The sequence below is a fragment of the Elgaria multicarinata genome, chromosome 1, assembly GCF_023053635.1.
Source record: "Elgaria multicarinata webbii isolate HBS135686 ecotype San Diego chromosome 1, rElgMul1.1.pri, whole genome shotgun sequence".
Classification (NCBI taxonomy): domain Eukaryota; kingdom Metazoa; phylum Chordata; class Lepidosauria; order Squamata; family Anguidae; genus Elgaria; species Elgaria multicarinata.
The window spans coordinates 136,356,542-136,375,983 of NC_086171.1; the positions used below are offsets into that span (position 1 = coordinate 136,356,542).

At 41.9% G+C, this 19,442-nt stretch overlaps 1 protein-coding gene across 1 annotated transcript in view; it reads right to left on the reverse strand.

The window, feature by feature from the left end:
• Positions 1 to 19,442, reverse strand: part of TNNI3K (TNNI3 interacting kinase) — a 209,668-nt gene that overhangs the window by 182,606 nt on the left and 7,620 nt on the right. The window contains exons 3-5 of the mRNA XM_063137406.1: positions 16,246 to 16,331; positions 15,174 to 15,271; positions 12,496 to 12,606 (exon numbers count right to left, since the gene is read on the reverse strand). Coding sequence (XP_062993476.1) covers positions 12,496 to 12,606; positions 15,174 to 15,271; positions 16,246 to 16,331 — 295 coding nt within the window. The remainder of the gene's footprint in view (positions 1 to 12,495; positions 12,607 to 15,173; positions 15,272 to 16,245; positions 16,332 to 19,442) is intronic.

Here is a 19,442-nt window from a genome sequence, read left to right on the forward strand (position 1 = left end):
CCTTACTATTTGCACACGAGTGCTCATGCGCATCTTATTCTTTAAGAAAAAAACAAAATGGCGGGCACAAGGGGAGAACTTGCAATAAAAATATCACGGGATCTTCACCTGTCCATTGTGCTAGACTGCTAGGTCTAGCTGAGGCCTCAGTTCTAGGGCTGAAGACAAGATGTAAGATTTTAAGTGTGCTGGAAGTGGCTTGAACAGACATTAGCAATGTACAAACACAGTGAATTTTGAACCTTTTATTTGTAGACCAGCAAATGCTTGTACAAAGTTCAAATGTTGTGTCTGTCCTAAACTTTAGCCTGAATCGTTCCATATTTTTTCACATGCGTTAGAGTTTTGGGAACTCCAATGTGAAATATCTCATTATTTTCACCTACAACGCACACACACATATTTAATGATATGCAGGCTTGAATTCTCTTTAATCAAGAAGTGCATGCAGAAAGAATAATTAGTTCTAGGTTATTGTAATTCTGTTTGGAAGGGCTAGATTTTAGTGTAAAATATAAGCATAAATACTAAACATATTAATTATGCACTGGATAGGTTTCATCTCATTATTTCATCCAAGCCTGCCAACATGTCATAGCTGCAGCTGTTGCTGAATTTATGATAGCATAAGGTTCTTACACAGAGAATGGTTTTTATCCCCAGGTATCACATCACTGAATACACTATGAAGAGGAAGAGGAAGTAATCCGAAAGAATTAACCAGAGTTTAATGAAAATACAATAGGCCAGGATTTAAGATTGTATGAAGGCCACACTGAAATAGAGGTATTTTAAATTAATAGAATGCTTCAGTGATACTTCACCAATACAGGTACACTTTGATTCAAAAGGCACTTTACCTTAACTCCGATCATTTCACGTATAAACAGAAATGTAAAGTACACCATGATATTACTCCTTTGTTGATATATTCATATTATACTAGATATGAATTATAATCTCTTAGTAAGCCTTGACACAGTGACTGAATAAATTCTCTCTTGCATTTCTCAACCCACAAGGAACACGTGGATTTTTTTTCTAGTGTGCACTGTTCACACTTAATTCTTGGCAGGGGGTGTAGGATGAGAAATTGAGTTCCCCGCTTACCGGGGAGCTGCTATTGTGGGCGTGGGCGTGTCCTTGCAGCCTGATAGCACTGAGCCAATCAAAAGGCTGATTGGCTCGGGTGGGATGGGGTGGGGTGGGGCCCTCAGGGGATAAACTGAATGGGAGCAGCTGCAAGCTGTTCCCTCTCTGGTCTGCCTGGCACACAGAAGAATGGGGCCTCGTGGGTCGATTGCTGCCATTGTCATTGCCAACTTCCCCACCCACCCACACCAGGGTAGGATCTACACTATTGCTTTAAAGTGCTTTATAACAGTTTTGACAACTGTTGGGGCCCAGGACACATTCCATATACCGTTGTCAAAACTGTTATAAAACGCTTTAAAACAGTAGTGTAGATCCGGCCCTGGTAATAGTAGATCTTTCAGTGGACAGAAGTCAGTCACCAGTTAATGGGGCTGGGAAAGAATTTTACCTGCCTTCTAATTGGCAAGAAAGGGGGGAACAGGGTTTTCACCTTCCTCATGACAAAAGTGAATTGAACTATTTATCTGTGGGCTGTCTTTTTGGAATGGTATTGTTTATGACACAACTTTGTGAGGTGTGATAGGCATTGGGCTGGGTCAATTTGGAAAGGAGCTGGATTGGGCTTCCTGCTCCCCCAAGGTGGGATCCCCTTAAGTGATCTGGGTGGGTGTGGCACCAAGACCCAGCCAGCACAGTGCCTGCAAGCATGCCACATCCAGGCTGGAGAGAAAGATGTTCACGTTGGCAGTCTGAACCGTGGAGGGCCTCTGACCCTTCCACTCAACACCAACACTCCTGGCAGGCAGGCCAGGAAGGAAAATCAGAGAAATGTCAGGCTGACTGATGATAGGATCCACACCCTATGCCTCTGCCAACCCTATTCAGCATTAATAAAGCTGTGAACAATTTAATAACTCATTTCAGTGGCTGTCTCTGGTTTGTTCATTTCATTTGCCACACAGACACAATTAGATGTTGCGCCACACAATCAACCATTATTGGACATCCCGCCCCCCTCCAAAAGCAAATGAGGCTATAATCCTATACCTGGGACCAAGTTCCACTAAACTCTATGAGACTTACTTCTGAGTACACATGCATCGATTTGTGCTGTGAATGCCAGGGTGGGCTAAAAAGTTAACAAATGAAGGCTATCTCAACAATGAGGTACACTTGTATAGCACTTGTCCATTACATGCATTATGACCTCATTTGTTTGTGACGTTGACATGAATTTGTTTCTCTTTATTATATAATAAAAAATAGATGGAATAAAAATGGAAACAATAGGCAACAAACATTATTGATACATAATATATGGGTGACTCAATAAGCCAGAAGTCCTTGAACTTGTGGCCATAATGTCTCATTTGAGTGAATAAGACTAAACTCAGGGTTGGTGAATTTGCTGGTTAATCTGCAAATATAGCAACAAAAAGGTTAACAAAAAGAATAAACTCTTTTTTTCCGTTTAAAGGAGTAGTTTCTTCTGTAGATGCAACTCTAATCATTATCAGGCAACAGATCAGTTTGTAGCAGCCTTGGACAGCAATTTAGAGCCAGGTCCTGACATAGCTAACACTTACCCAGTTCTATCTAGATACTACATAGATAGCATATTGCACATCATCAATAAAAATGATTTACAGCAGACTATAAAGTTATTCATTCCCCAATTCCCGGAGATCACATTTACTGTAGATTGTGAAACAGCACTGGGATATATATTGTGGGGTAGCAGAAGCTTAAAAGCCAGGGACAAGATACTTGTTTGTATGAGACAAGGACAACACTTCAGATATAAGCACAGGTTCCCCCCCCCAACATATGTCCATATTTTTTAAACAACAGCAACAAGAACAATGACTGAATATTGAACTGCTTATAAAATATACCCTTCCCCTTTCCTACAGACCTAGGGATAGGTTAATGGAATTGGCCATGGACACAACAAACCACAGCTGAAGATTTCAAAGGCTTATTATTGAAAAGACCATCCAATAATGTGACCTTGTAAATTAAATAATGTGAGTGACCTATATTGAATGTGTGCTCCATAGCTAAAATATCATCAGCAAATTTCTAAAACAGATCCATTTCCTATGATACTGGTCTTGGAGAGCCTACCGCAAGCAAATCAGAGCATGTCTCCAAAACCCGTTTCCTTTATACATTGGTTTTCATTCTATTGACAGGGAAACCTTTTCACGTCAGCATATCTGGTGAGGAAGCCTGCATGTCTTTCAGGAGCCTGTGTATTGCAAAGGATCATGGGGCATGTTTAAGGGAGGATATTTCAGACAGAATGGTATCCAAGCTCGTTGGGCCTCATTTTAACCTCACATTAATTGAGTGTGCTCATATTCCCCTGGGATGATCAGTAATGGCAGGAAAGCTAACTTTCAGGAAAGCTGGTTTATCTCAGGGCCTTGCTAGACCCTGCCGGATAAGCCGGCAGGGAGGCGGGGCGAGGGCGCGCTAACTTTAGCGCGCGCCGCCCCGCCTCCTAGACGGCCGACGCGCAGGGACTGCGGAAGCCCTGCAGTGTCTGCCATTTTTTGTTGTTGTTAAAGGGGCCACTTGCGCCCCGAAGACTCCGGAGAAGGTAAGCGGGTTTTTTTAGTTAACCCCCCCATCTGCTCCTGATCCCTTCCCATGCCTCCTGCCCACTCTTTCCCCGCCCTCCCTCCCCGTCTCCCGTGCCAGCCTTCGCCCTCCTCCGCCGTCTCCCGTGCCAGCCTCCACCATCCCCCTCTCCTGCCGGTCCGGCATTCCCCATGTCCCCCCCGGGATCTCCCCACCTGGCCCGTTAGGCACAGCACTGAGCGCTGTGCCCAGTCCGTGGCTTTTCCCGGCTACTCGCGAGTAATTGAGTAGCCGCAAAAGCCACGGCCCTTGCTAGACGTTCCACAGCGACTTCGCTTATGGCGCGTTAGGGGAGGCTTCGGTGCGGCCTGGGCCCGGATTCCCCTGTGCGCCATCTGGATGCACAGCAGGGAAACCAGGCCTCAAAGCGTGCTAACGCCTCATCTAGCAAGGCCCCTAGTGTCCACACTGGCTTCATGCAATTTTCTATACACAATTCAGAGTGTGGGACATAATAACAGGATGGTCAACAATGTAGCCCCTATATCTGGGTCCCACAAAGTGCCTTCTACCAGCTTTGATTGGTGGCCCAGCTTTGCCCCTCTGTAGACAGGGATAGTCTGCAATGTGCTGTACATGGGGATGCCTTGAAGTTGGCTCAGAAGCTGAATATATCATACAAATTTTGCTCCGCTTACGCTGGATGTTTCTAAGCCTAATTCAAGGTGCTGGTTTTGAGGGTTGAACAGACTCACCAGGGTCTGGAGCAGTGGGCACTCGTGGTCTCGTTGCTGCTGCTCACCTGCATGAGCTGAGCCATGTGAGACTCTGGATTGCTCAGTGGGCAGTCCAGGAGTGCCTGCAGACACCCGTTTCTCCCTGCAAGCCGGTTTTTTCCATAAAAGCTGGGCTCCCGAAAATGCGTGGATCTGATCTGGCACACAGTGGCTGCCTTAAATGGCATTTCTGCAAGATTAGTGGTGTAAAGGGCCCCATTTACACCTCTAATCTTGCTAAATGACTATTTATTGCAGCCATTGTGCCACTGATCAGATCTGCGCACTTTCAGGAGCCCAGCTTTTAGGTAAAATGCCAGCTTACAGTCGGTTCGCAAGGAGAAGCTGGCGGCTGTGGTCACTCGTGGACTGTGCAACACTTGATAAGCACACACACCTTCCCATGTCCCAGAGAGCCTGGTCATGGGATCCAGATGGGAGGCTGCCCGCTGGATTACCAGACGCAATCGGATGCCCACACCATCCCTACTGGTTTTTACCTATAAAGCCTTACATGGCTTAGGTCAGCAGTACCTGATGAAATGCCTCTCCCAGTATGAATCTACTCATATACTACACTCATCTTCTGAGGCCCTCCTCAGACTGTTTCCTCTGAGGGAGGCTCAGAGGGTGCCAGCAAGGGAGAGGACCTTCATGGTGGTAGCCCCATGATTGTGGAATGCTCTCTCCACTGAGGTCCACCTGGGCCCAATGTTGTCATGTTTTCAGTGCCAGGTTAAGACTGCCTTCTACTCTCAGGCATTTGATGGCATGTGATTTTTTTTTAAAAAAATGTGAGTTGTTTTATCTGGTCCTGGTATCTTACTGCAACTGTTTCTTAGCTGGAGTTGCCAATTGGAACATTAAAGAATAACAATATCCTCTTAATTGAGTGTTGGATGTGTATGTCTAACTCTCACTTCCTGTTTTCCAATATCAATGCTGCAATGTTTTGGAGGCAAAGTTAATCTTTTAATATATCATTAACTTCAATATTTTTCCTTTAACAATGACTAAAAACTGATTGCTTTTCATTTTGCAGTAATTTTGCATTTGATTTATTAGCTCTTTGAAGTTCAGATTCAAAGCTATATTTGACAAACATCACTGTGGCATTTTCTGGTTCTACACACAGCATAATACTTGTCACATGCTCATGATAAACTCAAACCTTTTCCTTAACTGTTTGTACCCTACTTTAAATTGACTCTGTCATCCTAACTATCTATTGTGTTTATTATTAACATTTATATATTGCCTTATTTACTAAAAAGCCATCAAGGCAGTGGAATCTAGTTGGGCCCTAAACTGGAAGACTTGCAGAACAATGCTATGTATTTTTCTTGGTTGTAAATACCACTGTGTTCAATAGGGCTTCTTCCCCTGAAACTGTAATTAGGATTGCAGCCTTAATTCTTGACACTACTCTGTTCATGTCAATGTAGCAGCTATAAGTACCAATGGTGATCATATTGCTTTTGCCCATGTATTGTTGTTGGGACTAAGAGGTTCTGTGCATTTCCCCTGATCCAGTGGTAGTGTTTTTTATGCAGCACAGCTATTCTGCAAACACAAACCTACACTAGATTGCACCATTTTTAGGAAAACCTGGCTGATTTAGAAATTGGCATTGTATGACCTGATTTGCACAATTACCAGAGCTTAAACAAGTCAGAGTGGTTTGTTTAAATTGTGGTGCAAGCTGGACAAAATTTGAGTAATCACTGCCTAGGCGTAGCTTGCAGTGTTATGTGAACCCATGGGCTGTTGTTGGGTTATTTGAAGATAGTTTAACCCTAAGAACATAAGAACGTAAGAAGTGCCCTGCTGGATCAGACCAAGGATCCATCTAGTCCAGCACTCTGTTCACACAGTGGCCAACCAGTCATTGGCCAGGGACCAACAAGGCAGGACATGGTGCAACAGCACCCTCCCAATTAGTGCACACAGGCTTACTACCTCGAATACTGGAGATAGCACACAACCATCAGGGCTAGTAGCCATTGATAGTCTTCACCTCCAGGAATTTCTCCAACCCCCTTTTAAAGCCATCTGAATTGGTGGCCATCACTACATCTTGTAGCAGTGAGTTCTATCATTTAACTATGCGTTATGTGAAGAAATACTTCCTTTTATTTGTCCTGGATCTTCCACCAATTAGCTTCATGGGATGACCCCAGGTTCTAGTATTTTGAAGGGAGAAAAAGGTCTCCCTATCCACATTCTCCACACCATGCATAATTTTGTACACCTCTATCATGTCTCCCCTTAGCCTCCTTTTTTCCAAGCTAAATAATCCCAGTTGATGTAACCTTCCCTCATAGGGGAGATGCTCCAGCCCCTTAGTCATTTTAGTTGCCCCTTTTCTGCACTTTTCCCAGCTCTATAATATCCTTTTTTAGGTGTGGTGACCAGAACTGAACACAGTATTCTAAGTGTGGTCGCACCACAGATTTGTATAATGGCAGTATGATATTGGCAGTTTTAATCTCAATTCCTTTTCTTATAATGCCTAACATGGAGTTTGCCTTCTTTACAGTGGCCACACACTGGGTGGACATTTTCACTGAGCTGTCCAATAAACCATGCCACCTGAGTTCGAAAGCCACTGCAAGCCATGCTCAAGTGGTGATTATTCAAATCATGCCCAGCACACATCCTGCATGGACCACAGCTTAAGCTGCATTGATCATGCAAACCAGCCCTGTGTATATAAAAAGGTGCAGGAAGGTCCTGTGCATGGTCAAAGATAAGACCTAGAAGGATTATTATCTATTTCTGCTACTAGCTGCAAGGATGATAAGGATGGAATGCATTAGTACTGTGGTAGAGCACACACTTAGGTCCCAACTTCCATCCTTGGCACGAACAGAAAGTGCTGGGAAAGATCCAGTCGGAAACCCTGGAAAGCCACTTCCAGATAGGGCTTATCTACACCAAGCAGGATATTGCACTATGAGAGTGGTATGAAAGAAGTATATAAAAGTCAGGAGCCACACTACTGCTTTGACACATACCACATACCGCTTTCATACCACTTTCATAGTGTTATATCCTGCTTGGTGTAGATGTGTCATGGGCCCCAACAGTTATCAGGGCATTTCAATACTGCTATAAAGCAGTAGTGTGGCTCCTGCCTTTTATATACCACTTTCATACCACTTTCATTGTGGATATCTTGCTTGGTGTAGATGAGCTCTTAGTGTAGATAATACTTAGATGGTCTTATGGTATAAGGCAGCCTTGTATGCTCCTCTCAAATTACTGCACATAGTAATGGACACATGCCATTTTTATATTTTAATGTAGGTTATCTCTGGTTGGGGCTAGAATGTATTTGTAAGATATACTAAACTAGAAAACTTCAGGTGAGTAAAACGGAAACATGTACTGAACTGCGACAGTAGCCCTGTTGAGGGCAGCATTCAGGGCAGTAAGCTAAACAAAGAAGACTGGACCTGCAACCCCACCACCCCACCCCCAGTCTACGTCTGTTTCCATCAGCCTCAACACATGGAGGCAACTTATCTGTGGAGGCTCTCCATGCAATTTCAAATGCTGGAAAATTAGCATTCAAAATCATGTGAAGTTTCCATGGATACAGGAGGCTCTTCCCTTCTGAAAGTCACTCTCTGTGTGTAAAAAAACAACTTAGTTATTTTTAAAAGGCCTGCATAGGCCTATTATGTGTAACCTACATCATCATGTCATGTCACACTGAAGATAAGACACATTCTGTATTTAAAATGAAAAGAGAAAAAGAAGCAATTCTAATATCCTGAATCAGATATTTGGAACAAAACTTCCTCATGTCAAATTGTAAAGGCTAATTTTAAAACCTGTGTCTACTCCCTTAAACTGGTATCCAGTCATGAACACAATGGGCAGTGTCCAATAGGGTTGCTCTGCCTCATTGGTTCCATCACACTTGTGGGATCCACCATGGGGGGTTTTCAATTATAAAAATAAACAATAAATGAGTGGAAACACTCCAAGCTCCACTGACCTCTCACATTCTAGAAACAACATCTCTGCTCGTTTGAGGCTATATTTATACCACACAACCCAGGGTCCCATGAATGTATGAGCACAATAGGATACTACCCAGTGTCTAACTTAGAAATGTGCCCAGTTCAAATATTTGCTGGGTGTTGACAATCTCCACATAAGGGAGAAAAGTGTGTGTGTTCCTCCACCAGGCACCTAAAGGGTAGGGGAGATAATCCAGAACAAGCTTTTCAACCCACAAGTTTCTATGATAAGTACCTGTATCAAAAATCAATTTAGAGGTGATGGGACATGTCTTTGCAAACGCCTATAGCTTAAACCCTATTGTACTCTGAGCAGATATACTTTCACACCTAGCAAATTTCACTGGGGAATCTTTATCTAAATATAATTGTTATTCTGTTCACCATCTGAAAAACGTCACTTATTCTCATTCAACAGGTTTCTAAAGTTTCTTTTTCCATTTATACCAATTCTATTACTTTTTATATGAAAGTAATTTTGAGTTCTTGCTGGCTGATTTAGCCAAAAGAATTATGAACACAAGTTGATGTGCATTTAAGATTATATTTACAACTTGTGAACCCTTCATTATAAAAGTAATTCTGTTCATGACATTAAACACTTTCAGATTTTTTTAATAAAAAAAAATAAATTAGATTGAAACAAAGCATTTCCAAGGCAACAAGAAATGAGATTGTGTGTGAAGTGACTGAAATGAGGTCTAAGTAGTATGAGTGAGGATAAAAGGTTCATGACTAAAAGCGAATTCTAGGAAAAAGATTTTGGATCTGAGTATTTTACAGGAAATCCACATAGGAAATCTTAAGAGAGGGACAGGACTCCTTAAGGAGATGTCAGGTCACATAGTTCCTTTGCATAATTCCAGTAGGCATTCAGCGAAGGGGTGTGTATGTGTGTGTGTCTTGCCTACAGCAGAATTCTCTGTAAAATCCATCTTCAAATGATACAACCTTGTAGTTTCATACCTTCCTCTGAGGGCTTCTTGAAACGAGCTGGTGACTGGCCATGCATGATCGTGGCTCATTTTGATGACACCATGAGCTGCCTGCCTCTCTTGCTCCATTTCCCAATTTTAGCATTAAAAAATAAACCTCAGAAAACTGGACTCTGACATATGTCAGGATTTGTTGGGGGTATCGTGCCGTGTGCAGGCAAAGTTTTATTTATTTATTTATTTATTTATTTATTACATTTTTATACCGCCCAATAGCCGAAGCTCTCTGGGCGGTTCACAAAAATTAAAACCACAGTAAAACACCCAACAGGTTAAAACACAATTACGAAATACAATATAAAAAGCGCAACCAGGATAAAACCACACAGCAATATCAGGAATAATGGCAAATCCAAAGTTGCATTATAAAACGTCCACTAGAGGGTACTGTCCTATTGAACTGTACACTACTCTCTTCCTCAAGTAATTTCAGCTCGTTTCAAACTCAGAAGAGAAGCAGGCAGCAGAGCGATGGTAAGGAAATGCAATTTCTCCCTGTCTAAAAGTCCTGGGTCACCCTACAGAACAACCCATCCCTAAATCAAGGGCACCGATAACAGTCCAATGCTGTAACCATAAGAGATGGAGTTTGGGATTTACACAGCAGCGGTTGTAGAGACGTTTGCAAAAAAAAATATGGTATGTGCAGCTGAGGACATCTATTCTTTTGCTACTAGAAACTGTTATCACCTCTGACTATGACCAGGCTTTATATCTAGTTGAAAAGGAATAAAGGGATGGTGTTATGGACCCATTTGTATGCTGCCATCTGTGCTACAGCTTCAAACTGTGGGGACATTTTGCTCATGATATTGAAGGCCCTGCAGTCATTCATGGTTTAGTGCCTACTTAGGCATGCCTCTTGTCTGCTGCACCTGCACTAGGCTTGGCCCAGGAACAAATTAGCCGTTGTTTTAGCATGTGGTTACAACTCTATGAATGAAGGCTTTCATTTCATTACTAAACTTTGCAAAACAATATTATGTGTGTAACTAGGGCTGCAATGTTGTACATGCTTTGAACTCAGTGGGACTTATTTCCACACAGGAGGGTCTTACTTCTACACAGATTCTCACATTACATTTATATCTCACATGATATCCGCAGAATTTTTAAGGACAGATTTAGCCATGTTGTTGCCTTTCCCCACTCCCTGAGTTCAAAAGCTGATTGTTCTACTTATATGACCTATTTGTAATTAGCAGTTAAGCAGCCACACTGGCCTGGTTCAGACCACATGCTAAATCATGCTGCTTAACCACAAATGGTTAAAGGATTGCATTAACCTTAATGCATTCCCTTAACCATTTTGTGGTTAAGCAGCATGGTTTAGCATGTTGTCTGAACCAGGCCAGTGACTGTGGCTGCAAACCCAACTTATGGGGGTTCTGGCACTTGCCTTCCCTGTGATCCAAGTAGGACTGGACCCAGACACCTCCAGAGTCCAGCAGTCATTCTAATATGAACCTTTTTTCTTATCTTATGAACTAAGACATGACCGCAGGAAAGACTAACACAGAGTGCCAGGTAAAGGAATCCACCAGTCCCCAGAAGCTTCCATCGGCATATAGGCTATTCCCCATGGAAACTGGGAACCATGGAACTGCATTCCCCACAACTCCCAGTGTTTCTAGACACTGCTGTACTACATTCCCCATGCTTATGACAGCATCTTGCCTAATAGAAGTACTACCGACCACTGCAGGCTCACCACTGTCTAATATCAGGAATAATGGCAAATCCAAAGGTGGCATTATTTTGCTAAATATCTGGAGGATATTTTGGGGAAAAATTAGCCAGGTCCTCCAAATTATTTCCATTCCTGACTACGATGGCCCAGACCATTATTTGTGTAAATCTGTGCACAACTGTACTAATCTTATAAGAGTTTGGGAAAAGTGCAGATTTCTAAGGCTAGCTCCACACTAGTGCTTTTTATCAGTATTGAAGTGCACTGATAACTGTTGGAGTACATTATGTATTCCATATACCACTTTTCTGGTGTTATTTCCTGCGCTTTTTATTATGTATTATCCAAAATACAGCAACAGATGTCATTGTGTGTACTATGAGGTGTAAATGCGCAAGAGGGCTATAGTGTCACCATGATGGGATTGTACTGATATGACATGAGGTGTAGATCTGGCTGAAGAGACTGATATACAAGTGCCTCCTGTCCAATTGCTCTGAGAAGCTTGTTACATGGAAACCCAGGCTACTTCCAGAAGGAGGACTACTAGTGCTATCAGACTGAACAGAATCTTACAGTGCAAAAGGAAAACGTGCTTTCATAAATGTGAAGCAAAACCACACAAAGCATACTTAGGAATTCCTGCAGTGCAAAATAATGTAGAGTGCAATATAAAGCGATTTCCCATTGACAACGTTTAAATCATTTCAATTGTTTAAGGAATAATAGTGTTCGCTGGCTGTTGGAGCGGGTGTTTTGAAATGCAAAAGATTAATGGTTAATGTGAGTTGGAAAACTATGGAATTAGTAAAATTTAACTTATTGTTTCAGAGTGGTAAGGTGAGTAACTTTCCAGATAAGCGTATAAAGTTTGAATATTTGGAATACTAATATATGATTCCCAAGGATATTCTAATGTTATGAAAGGACCAAACACTTGTGGTAACATTATGCATGGAATGAGATTCAAGATAGATTTCACGCAAGAAATGTCTTTAATTTACTGCAGAATATTATCCAAAGACCTGAAAAATAGTACTTCAAAGACATTTTATACAGAATGTCTTAGGGCAGAAAAGTGTTGTGATTTTAAGCTACTGTTTCTTAATTTCCAAATGCACAGATTTTTCTTAAAAACAAAACAAAAGCCACCTCAATAATATTTCCAAAGTGCCACAAAATGTCCATAACTAAAAGATAAAACCTACTTCGTCAACAGGGTTCCTTCCCCTCCCCTTTCAGCCTATCCAAGCATAACTTTTACATCTATCATGCCTTTTTCTCTAATTGTTGTTGCAGTCCATGCAAATGCGAAAACATACCTCATGGTGACCAGCTATTGTAGCAATATGGAGAGCTGTAAGTGCTCCATACCCGACTTGTTGAATGTCAGCTCCACTGTGCAACAAGGCTGTTAAAAGTTCTGCATTGTCCTGAAATATGGACAAGGAAATTATTAAACAACAACTACAGCAGCCACTATTAGGAAGGGCTCAATGCATGCAGAAAGTCCCAGTTCCAATTCTCAGCATGTCCAAGTAGGCCTGGCAAAGACTTCTGTCTGAAACCCTGCAGAGATGCTGCCAGTTAGTACAGTAGACAGTCCTGAGCTTGATGGACCACTGGTCTGACTCAAAATAAGGGACCTTCCTATGATACTGGATATTTTACAGATGGAGATTTTTTTTATTTATTACATTTATATCCCGCCATTTTTCCTTCAAGGAACTAAAGGTGGCGTACATAATCTTCATCTTCTCTATTTTATCCTCACAAGAACAACCCTGTGAGGTAGGTTAGGATGAGAGTCTGTAATCAGGGCAGGCGCTTCCATAAAGGCCAGTTAGGCGGCCACCTAGAGCGCCAAGTTCGGCGCCCCCGGAAGTCGCCCTCCCACTCCCAGAGCCGCTCTGGCCGAGTGAGGGCAGCATCCGGGTGCGCCGTTCCGAAGCCTTCCGCCCTGCTCCCCAGCGTACCTGGGACACTGGTGGGCGGGGGCGGGCGGCTCCACGTTCTGACATCTGGCACGCAAGCCGGGACGCTGGGGGGAGGGAAGGAACGGCTCCATGTTCTGACTTCCGGTGCATGCCGAAAGTCAGAACGTGGAGCCGTCTGACTGCCCTCCCCCAGTTTCCCAGCTTGGTTTCGGCTGGGGGCTCCCAGCCAAAGACAAGCCGGGATGCTGGGGGTGGCATTGGTGAATGGACGGAATTGGAGCTGCCCACCCACCCCACCGCAGCGTCCCACCAAGCCAGGAGGACTTCAGGCGAGGGACAGGTAACCTGTCTCCGCCTACCTGGGGTGGGGGGGATATGAGGGTGGGGGGGATACGGGTGGGTGGGTGAAAGCAGCTCACCTTGCCTAGGGCGCAAAAAAGCCTGGCACCGGCCCTGTCTGTAATTGGCCCAAACTGAGCATCATGGTTAAGTACAGACTAGAACTGAGATCTCCTGACTCCCAGTCTAACACTCTAACCACTACACTACACTGGATCTCAAACATTCTAATGTAAATTTCAACATTAAAAAAAATTCTCCAAGAAGTAGCTCAGAAATAGAGCTCTTTCATAAATTGATCGAACTGACCCGATTCAGTTCTATTTTCTTCCACGGTATGATATGAACAAAGTATTTCTGGCTATATAAATAAAAGAGTCTTTAAAAACACATCAAGGGGAAATTAATTAATATCAAATACGTCCCTTTTGAATTTTGGGTTCTAAAAATGTAATCTCTAACCTAATATGTTATAAATTTCCATGAGCTTTCATAGCATGCTATCAAAATACAAATAAATTAATAAAATTGTTGCAATATTGAAAACAAGTGCAAAAAGATACTCATGTTTAATATTTCAGAATCAGTTGTCTGATACACAGGGCAATTTCTAGTAATTAAACCTCAGGAATTTATCATGGGCAAGACTAATGAAGGATCACTTCTTACAATGCTTTTTATATGCAAGCGTAAAATGTCTTGCTTGAAAAGTGAGAACATTTATACTCTCCAGGGCTGGATTACTAACTTTGGCAGCTGATAACACCTGCTCCAAATATGAGGCAAGCAATATGACAATGCCCCAAAGTTCTTTTCCAGGTCAGAGTTTAATCTGAACCATAGAAGAATTAAATGCATCTCCCTCTCGCTTTACTACTCCATGCCCAACTGTCAGGTTTTCCAAAACCTCCTGCCTTATTGGGAGACAATAAAGAGGTCTGCCACGTAATCCACAAAGCTTTATTCAGACAATAAACATCTCTTCCAACTTTTAGGCAAAAGTATGTAGACTAAGTGAGACAATTGTCCTTTCAAGAAGAATGCTTTAACTTCAGGGAGGCTGGTTCTGAAGAAGCCTTTGGCGAGAAGCAAGCCAGGCCGACCTTTTCTCACTTCCCTTTAGCTCCGCTTGTTTTAGTCTGCAGTGTACTCTAGGAACAGCTAGCCTTTCAGTGCCCTCCCCATCAGAAGAATACTGATTTCCCACAGACTGTGTGTTGTTTACCCTTTCAGAGAAGGTCTGGTGAAGGTTCATTCCCAGCTGGCAAAGAGCCCTTGAGAGTCACCTCCCCCACTGCCCATATAGGCTGGTATGTTTCTGGCGCCGTCTCTTCTGCTTCAGAATCTGATTCTGATTGATCGCCTGAAACTCCTTCCCCCAGCCTAAGGGGAACAGGCCTAGCCATGAAACCCACACTCTCTTGTCTGCTTGCTTGCTTGCCTTACCCTGCTGCTTCTGCAACAACAGCAGCAACACAGAGGAAGAAATGGAGGTTTCTCGCCCTGCTACCCAGGTACTGCTATGGTATTAACTCAAGCAACAGAAGCACTGAGACAACTGGGTTTCCTAGCTCTACTGGTGACTGGCTCATTGTCATAGCAGTGCCAAACACTAAGCGTGTGTTGGGGTGGGGGGAGGCCAGGGGCGGCAGGCAGTGAGAGAGAGATAGAAACAGAGAGACCATAAATCAATCAAGTTAATTAATTAATTAGAATCTGCTTACCTTGTAAGCTGCTAAGTGCAACGCTGTAAATCCATTTCTTGTCAATCTGGACGGACGTAATCCTTTCAGCATAAGAGTCCTAATGTGTGATTTATTACCTGCATAATAAATATTGGGAAGTGAAACGACTTAAAAATAATACATACATGAATTAAATTACAAAACAACAACAACCAAGAAAACCCCAAACCACTTTCAAAAGTAGAAGACTTGTGGTAGTATATTTTCATTCCAAATCTATATGTGCCTGTTCAGATGTTAAGTCCCACTGAAGTCAATTAGATACTCCCATAACATATTGTATTGGAAAATGAAATACATCAGCTAAACGTAGTGATGAAGAAGAGCTCCATCCTGCAATGATTATTTAAGGTAAAATCCAATTGTGTCTGAGTGCTGACAGAAAGGTATCTACTAGTGGAGTGGATTAACCCACCTCCACACCCCCAATTGCTCTGGAAAATTGGGGACCCACCAGAGCAGATTTTAGGCACTGGAGGGGAGGGAAGAGAAGAGGGTAGGACAGAACAAGAAAGGCCTGTTGTGTAGGCAGATTTCCACTCATGGAACATTGGATATTGCCCTTTATTTCCTAATATCTAACACCTTATTATTCCTTGATTATAATTACTAGGGGCTCATTTTTACATTATAAGAGGAGTATGATTGCTTCATCCTCATAATTATTTATTACTAATTTTTTTGCACATTTTTACTTAGAACTAACATCAACTCACGCTGGGCTGCATAATAAGGAGGAGTTTAGAAAACAACAACTCTCAACCCCTGCAATTGCCTAGTTACATTTTTAATGCCCCTCCCCCATTTTTGGTCCAAATAGTAACAACTTTGTATTATCATCCTTAGCATGGGTTAAATCTAATACCTTTAAATCCACCCTTTATTGTTGTTTTAAATATTTCACCTAATACCTACATAAGATTTAATGGGAACAGTGCCAAAATATCAAACAGATTAAAAAATAATAACATTCCTACAGTTTATTAAAAACAAGTAAAATAATTAAACGTGCCAATAAAAGGTTATAAAGCATCCTATCTCAAACACTTACCATTACAAATACAACCCAAATGCAGAAGAGACAGCCCATTTTCTGTACGGTAATTCAAATTAACTTTACTGAAGGCTTCATCAGAGCTGAAAAACAAAGATTTTACAGATGATTGCATGTTTCTTCTTGTAGCATATTGTATCAGAGAAAATGCTTTAAAAAAAGAAAAGAAAAAGGCTGAAACTGCTACAAAGACATGGGACAGGATTCTAGCTCAACTTACACCAGTTTCAAAATCAGTTGTCCTTTAACATGAAGCATATTCACTGATTTCAATTTAACCCCCACCCCACTTTTGTAAGAGCTGAGAGCAATTTTTATATACCAGTTTGTTTTACTTTTGGCTAAGAGCGATGGGGAGAGAGAGAGAGAGAGAGAGGGATCCCTGCATGCGGGTGGCTCATAATCTATATGGGGAGGGTTTCAAAACTACAGATGGACAAATCTTTCTATGTCAATGTTTCACAGTTTCTCATTTGTCCCATCTGAATTTTTATTTTTTTTAAAAAAAAAAAACTCTGCAAGAAAATTTGTATTTTAGGGAAATTTTGCTCAATGCATACCAATTTTAGACTTGTTTTTTTAAAAAAAGCTGTAAATGCAAAGGATCTCATTTACAGCTAACTGGGGGGGAACAAGGGGGAGGGATGGGGTGCTCCCTCCCTGCTGGGATTTCCAACCCCCCTTTATATTTATTTATTTATTCTTAACAAGGCTCTGCAGAGGCGCAGAGCTGTGCTCCAAGCTAAAAAAGTCAGGGTAAGTACCCGACTTCTTTAGTCCGGAGCTTCAGGGCTTTGCCCCTGGATTGTTTTGGAGTGGCGGCTGCATCATGTAGATCACCTGCTGCCACTCCGAAGCAATCCAGGGGCAAAGCACCCACGTAGATGAGCCCCCATTCTCCTCCCCAGTCCCTAACTGGTTTAAAGTCATAATGGCCCCTACTGAGAGAAATATAGTCCCAAGAACACTAAAAAAAGAAAAATGAAATTATTCTGTGCTTTGCATTTGAAAAACTGGGACTTGACTTTCTTAAATACATTCAGAAACATTTGTAGACTTTCCATTATCACTTGCCATTAGTCTGAAGTACAGCGTTTCCGTTTTTCATATATGCAATTAAGAGTTTCATTTTAAGCCACATCAATCCTTAAGAGAGAAATGCAATTTTCTCCATTTTTTGCACTTCCCGTACTAATTGCACCACACGTGTGCATGTCAAACTCTCCAGCCACTGAATACCACTTACATATTGGAATATTCAAAACCCAATTTATTTTGTAATTTTCTCCTACACTTTTTTGGAATGCCATGGCACATTTTAATATTGCCTAATGATTTCATGGTGCCTGGTAAGGACATATGTGGATGAAGTGAATAATTAAAATGAAGCCATTATTGCTAATGCATTTCTAATATTATGTCCCTCAAATAGGATAAATAGCCACACTGCCTCATTAAAAAATGATCTGCGGCATTTGCACCTGATGCAAATGTATTTTAGCAAAAATGCAGGATATACTAAAAATGTTACAGAATCTGCAGTTTTATGATTCATTAACTGTGCTCGCTGACCTCCTTTCCACCACTGCATGTCAGAAGAGCAAAAGAGAATTCATTAATAAAAATAAAGTTAGAAAAGCTGGCAAAAGAGTAAATATGTAAACTGAGCTGCACCAAGATCCTCCAGTACTAAAAATATATACACAAGGCATTTTATCATATTACAAGTAATTTGACCAGATACTCCCCCCCCCCCACCTACCCCTGTCTTTCGTTCATGATTTAGGGCTGGAATGCTAGGGAAAAGGAAAAGCAATAATTAACATTGTAGCAAGCTCTTATAAAAGGCCAATTTGAAAATGAATTGTAAAGTTGGCTGAGAAAATTGCTGCTGCTTGCAATATGTCCGAAATTATTTTGTGATAAGGGAGCATAGTTTGGAAAAGTTTAGAACAAATCATTCTTTGACTTGCAGTTAGCTTTTTAAAACAACAACAACAACAACAACAACAACAACACACTACCAATTTGGCAATTGGTTAGATGTTTGCATCCCCCCAAAATCCTGTCTTCTTCCGTGAGCCTCTTACTATTCCTCTGAGTATTCTGCACTGCAATCCTAAAATCTGTATTGTAATTAAGAAAAGATAGTAACAAGATTTGCAATGAGCGATTTTTATCCCACTAAGACTCAGGAAATTTGTTCTATTGCTGTCCAAGAGGGTGAGGGCAATGGTTTGACATTGATGGCCAGAGGTGACAGAGAGGACAGCTAGGAAGAATAGGGTGGCCATATGAAAAGGAGGCCAAGGCTCGTGTATCTTTAACAGTTGTATAGAAAAGGGAACTTCAGCAGGTGTCATTTGTATGCATGAAATTCCCTCTTCATCACAACAGTTAAAGCAAACCCTCAGGCCTGGGGCCAAATCTGACCTGCTTTGGGTCTTAATCCTGTCCTCCAGGATTCCCCAGATGGCCATGCACCCAAAGGCTTCTCTTAAGGCTCAGTTACTGGCAGTAAGATATTTCAGCTAAAATATGCTGATATTAGCTTCTGCCAGTTGATTTGCTTTCTCTGGAGAAAGCAAAACTTGCTACCATCATTCATGCCTTCACTACATCCAGACTATACCACCACAGGGTGACCATATGGAAAGGAGGATAGGGCCCCTGTACTTTTAACAGTTTTATTGACTGGGGAATATCAGCAGGTGTCATATGTATGCCTGAAGCACCTGGTGAAATTCCCTCTTCATCACAACAGTTAAAGCTGCAGGAACCCTGCCTTCTTTTGTATCTGGTCACTCTAGTATAGCTCCTGCAGCTTTAGCTGTTGTGATGAAGAGGGAACTTCACCAGGTGCTGCATGTGTACAAATAACACCTGCTGAAATTCCCTTTTCTATGCAATTATTAAAGATACAGGAGCCCTGTCCTCCTTTCCTTATGGTCACCCTTAAATAGCGAGTTTACCAAATTACATTCATGTAATTAACATAGCAAATCAGATGCATAAATATTGCAGATGCTAACCTGCAGCTCGAGGGTAAGTTTGCTTATTCCGTGATACCCTTACAATTCTCAACTCAAACCAACAAACCAACAAACCCTGATTAATTATGATCTTATTACTTGCACATCCGCTTCTGGGCCATGGCGCATCTCATTTTTAATAACACCTTTGCAGCTGAGAGA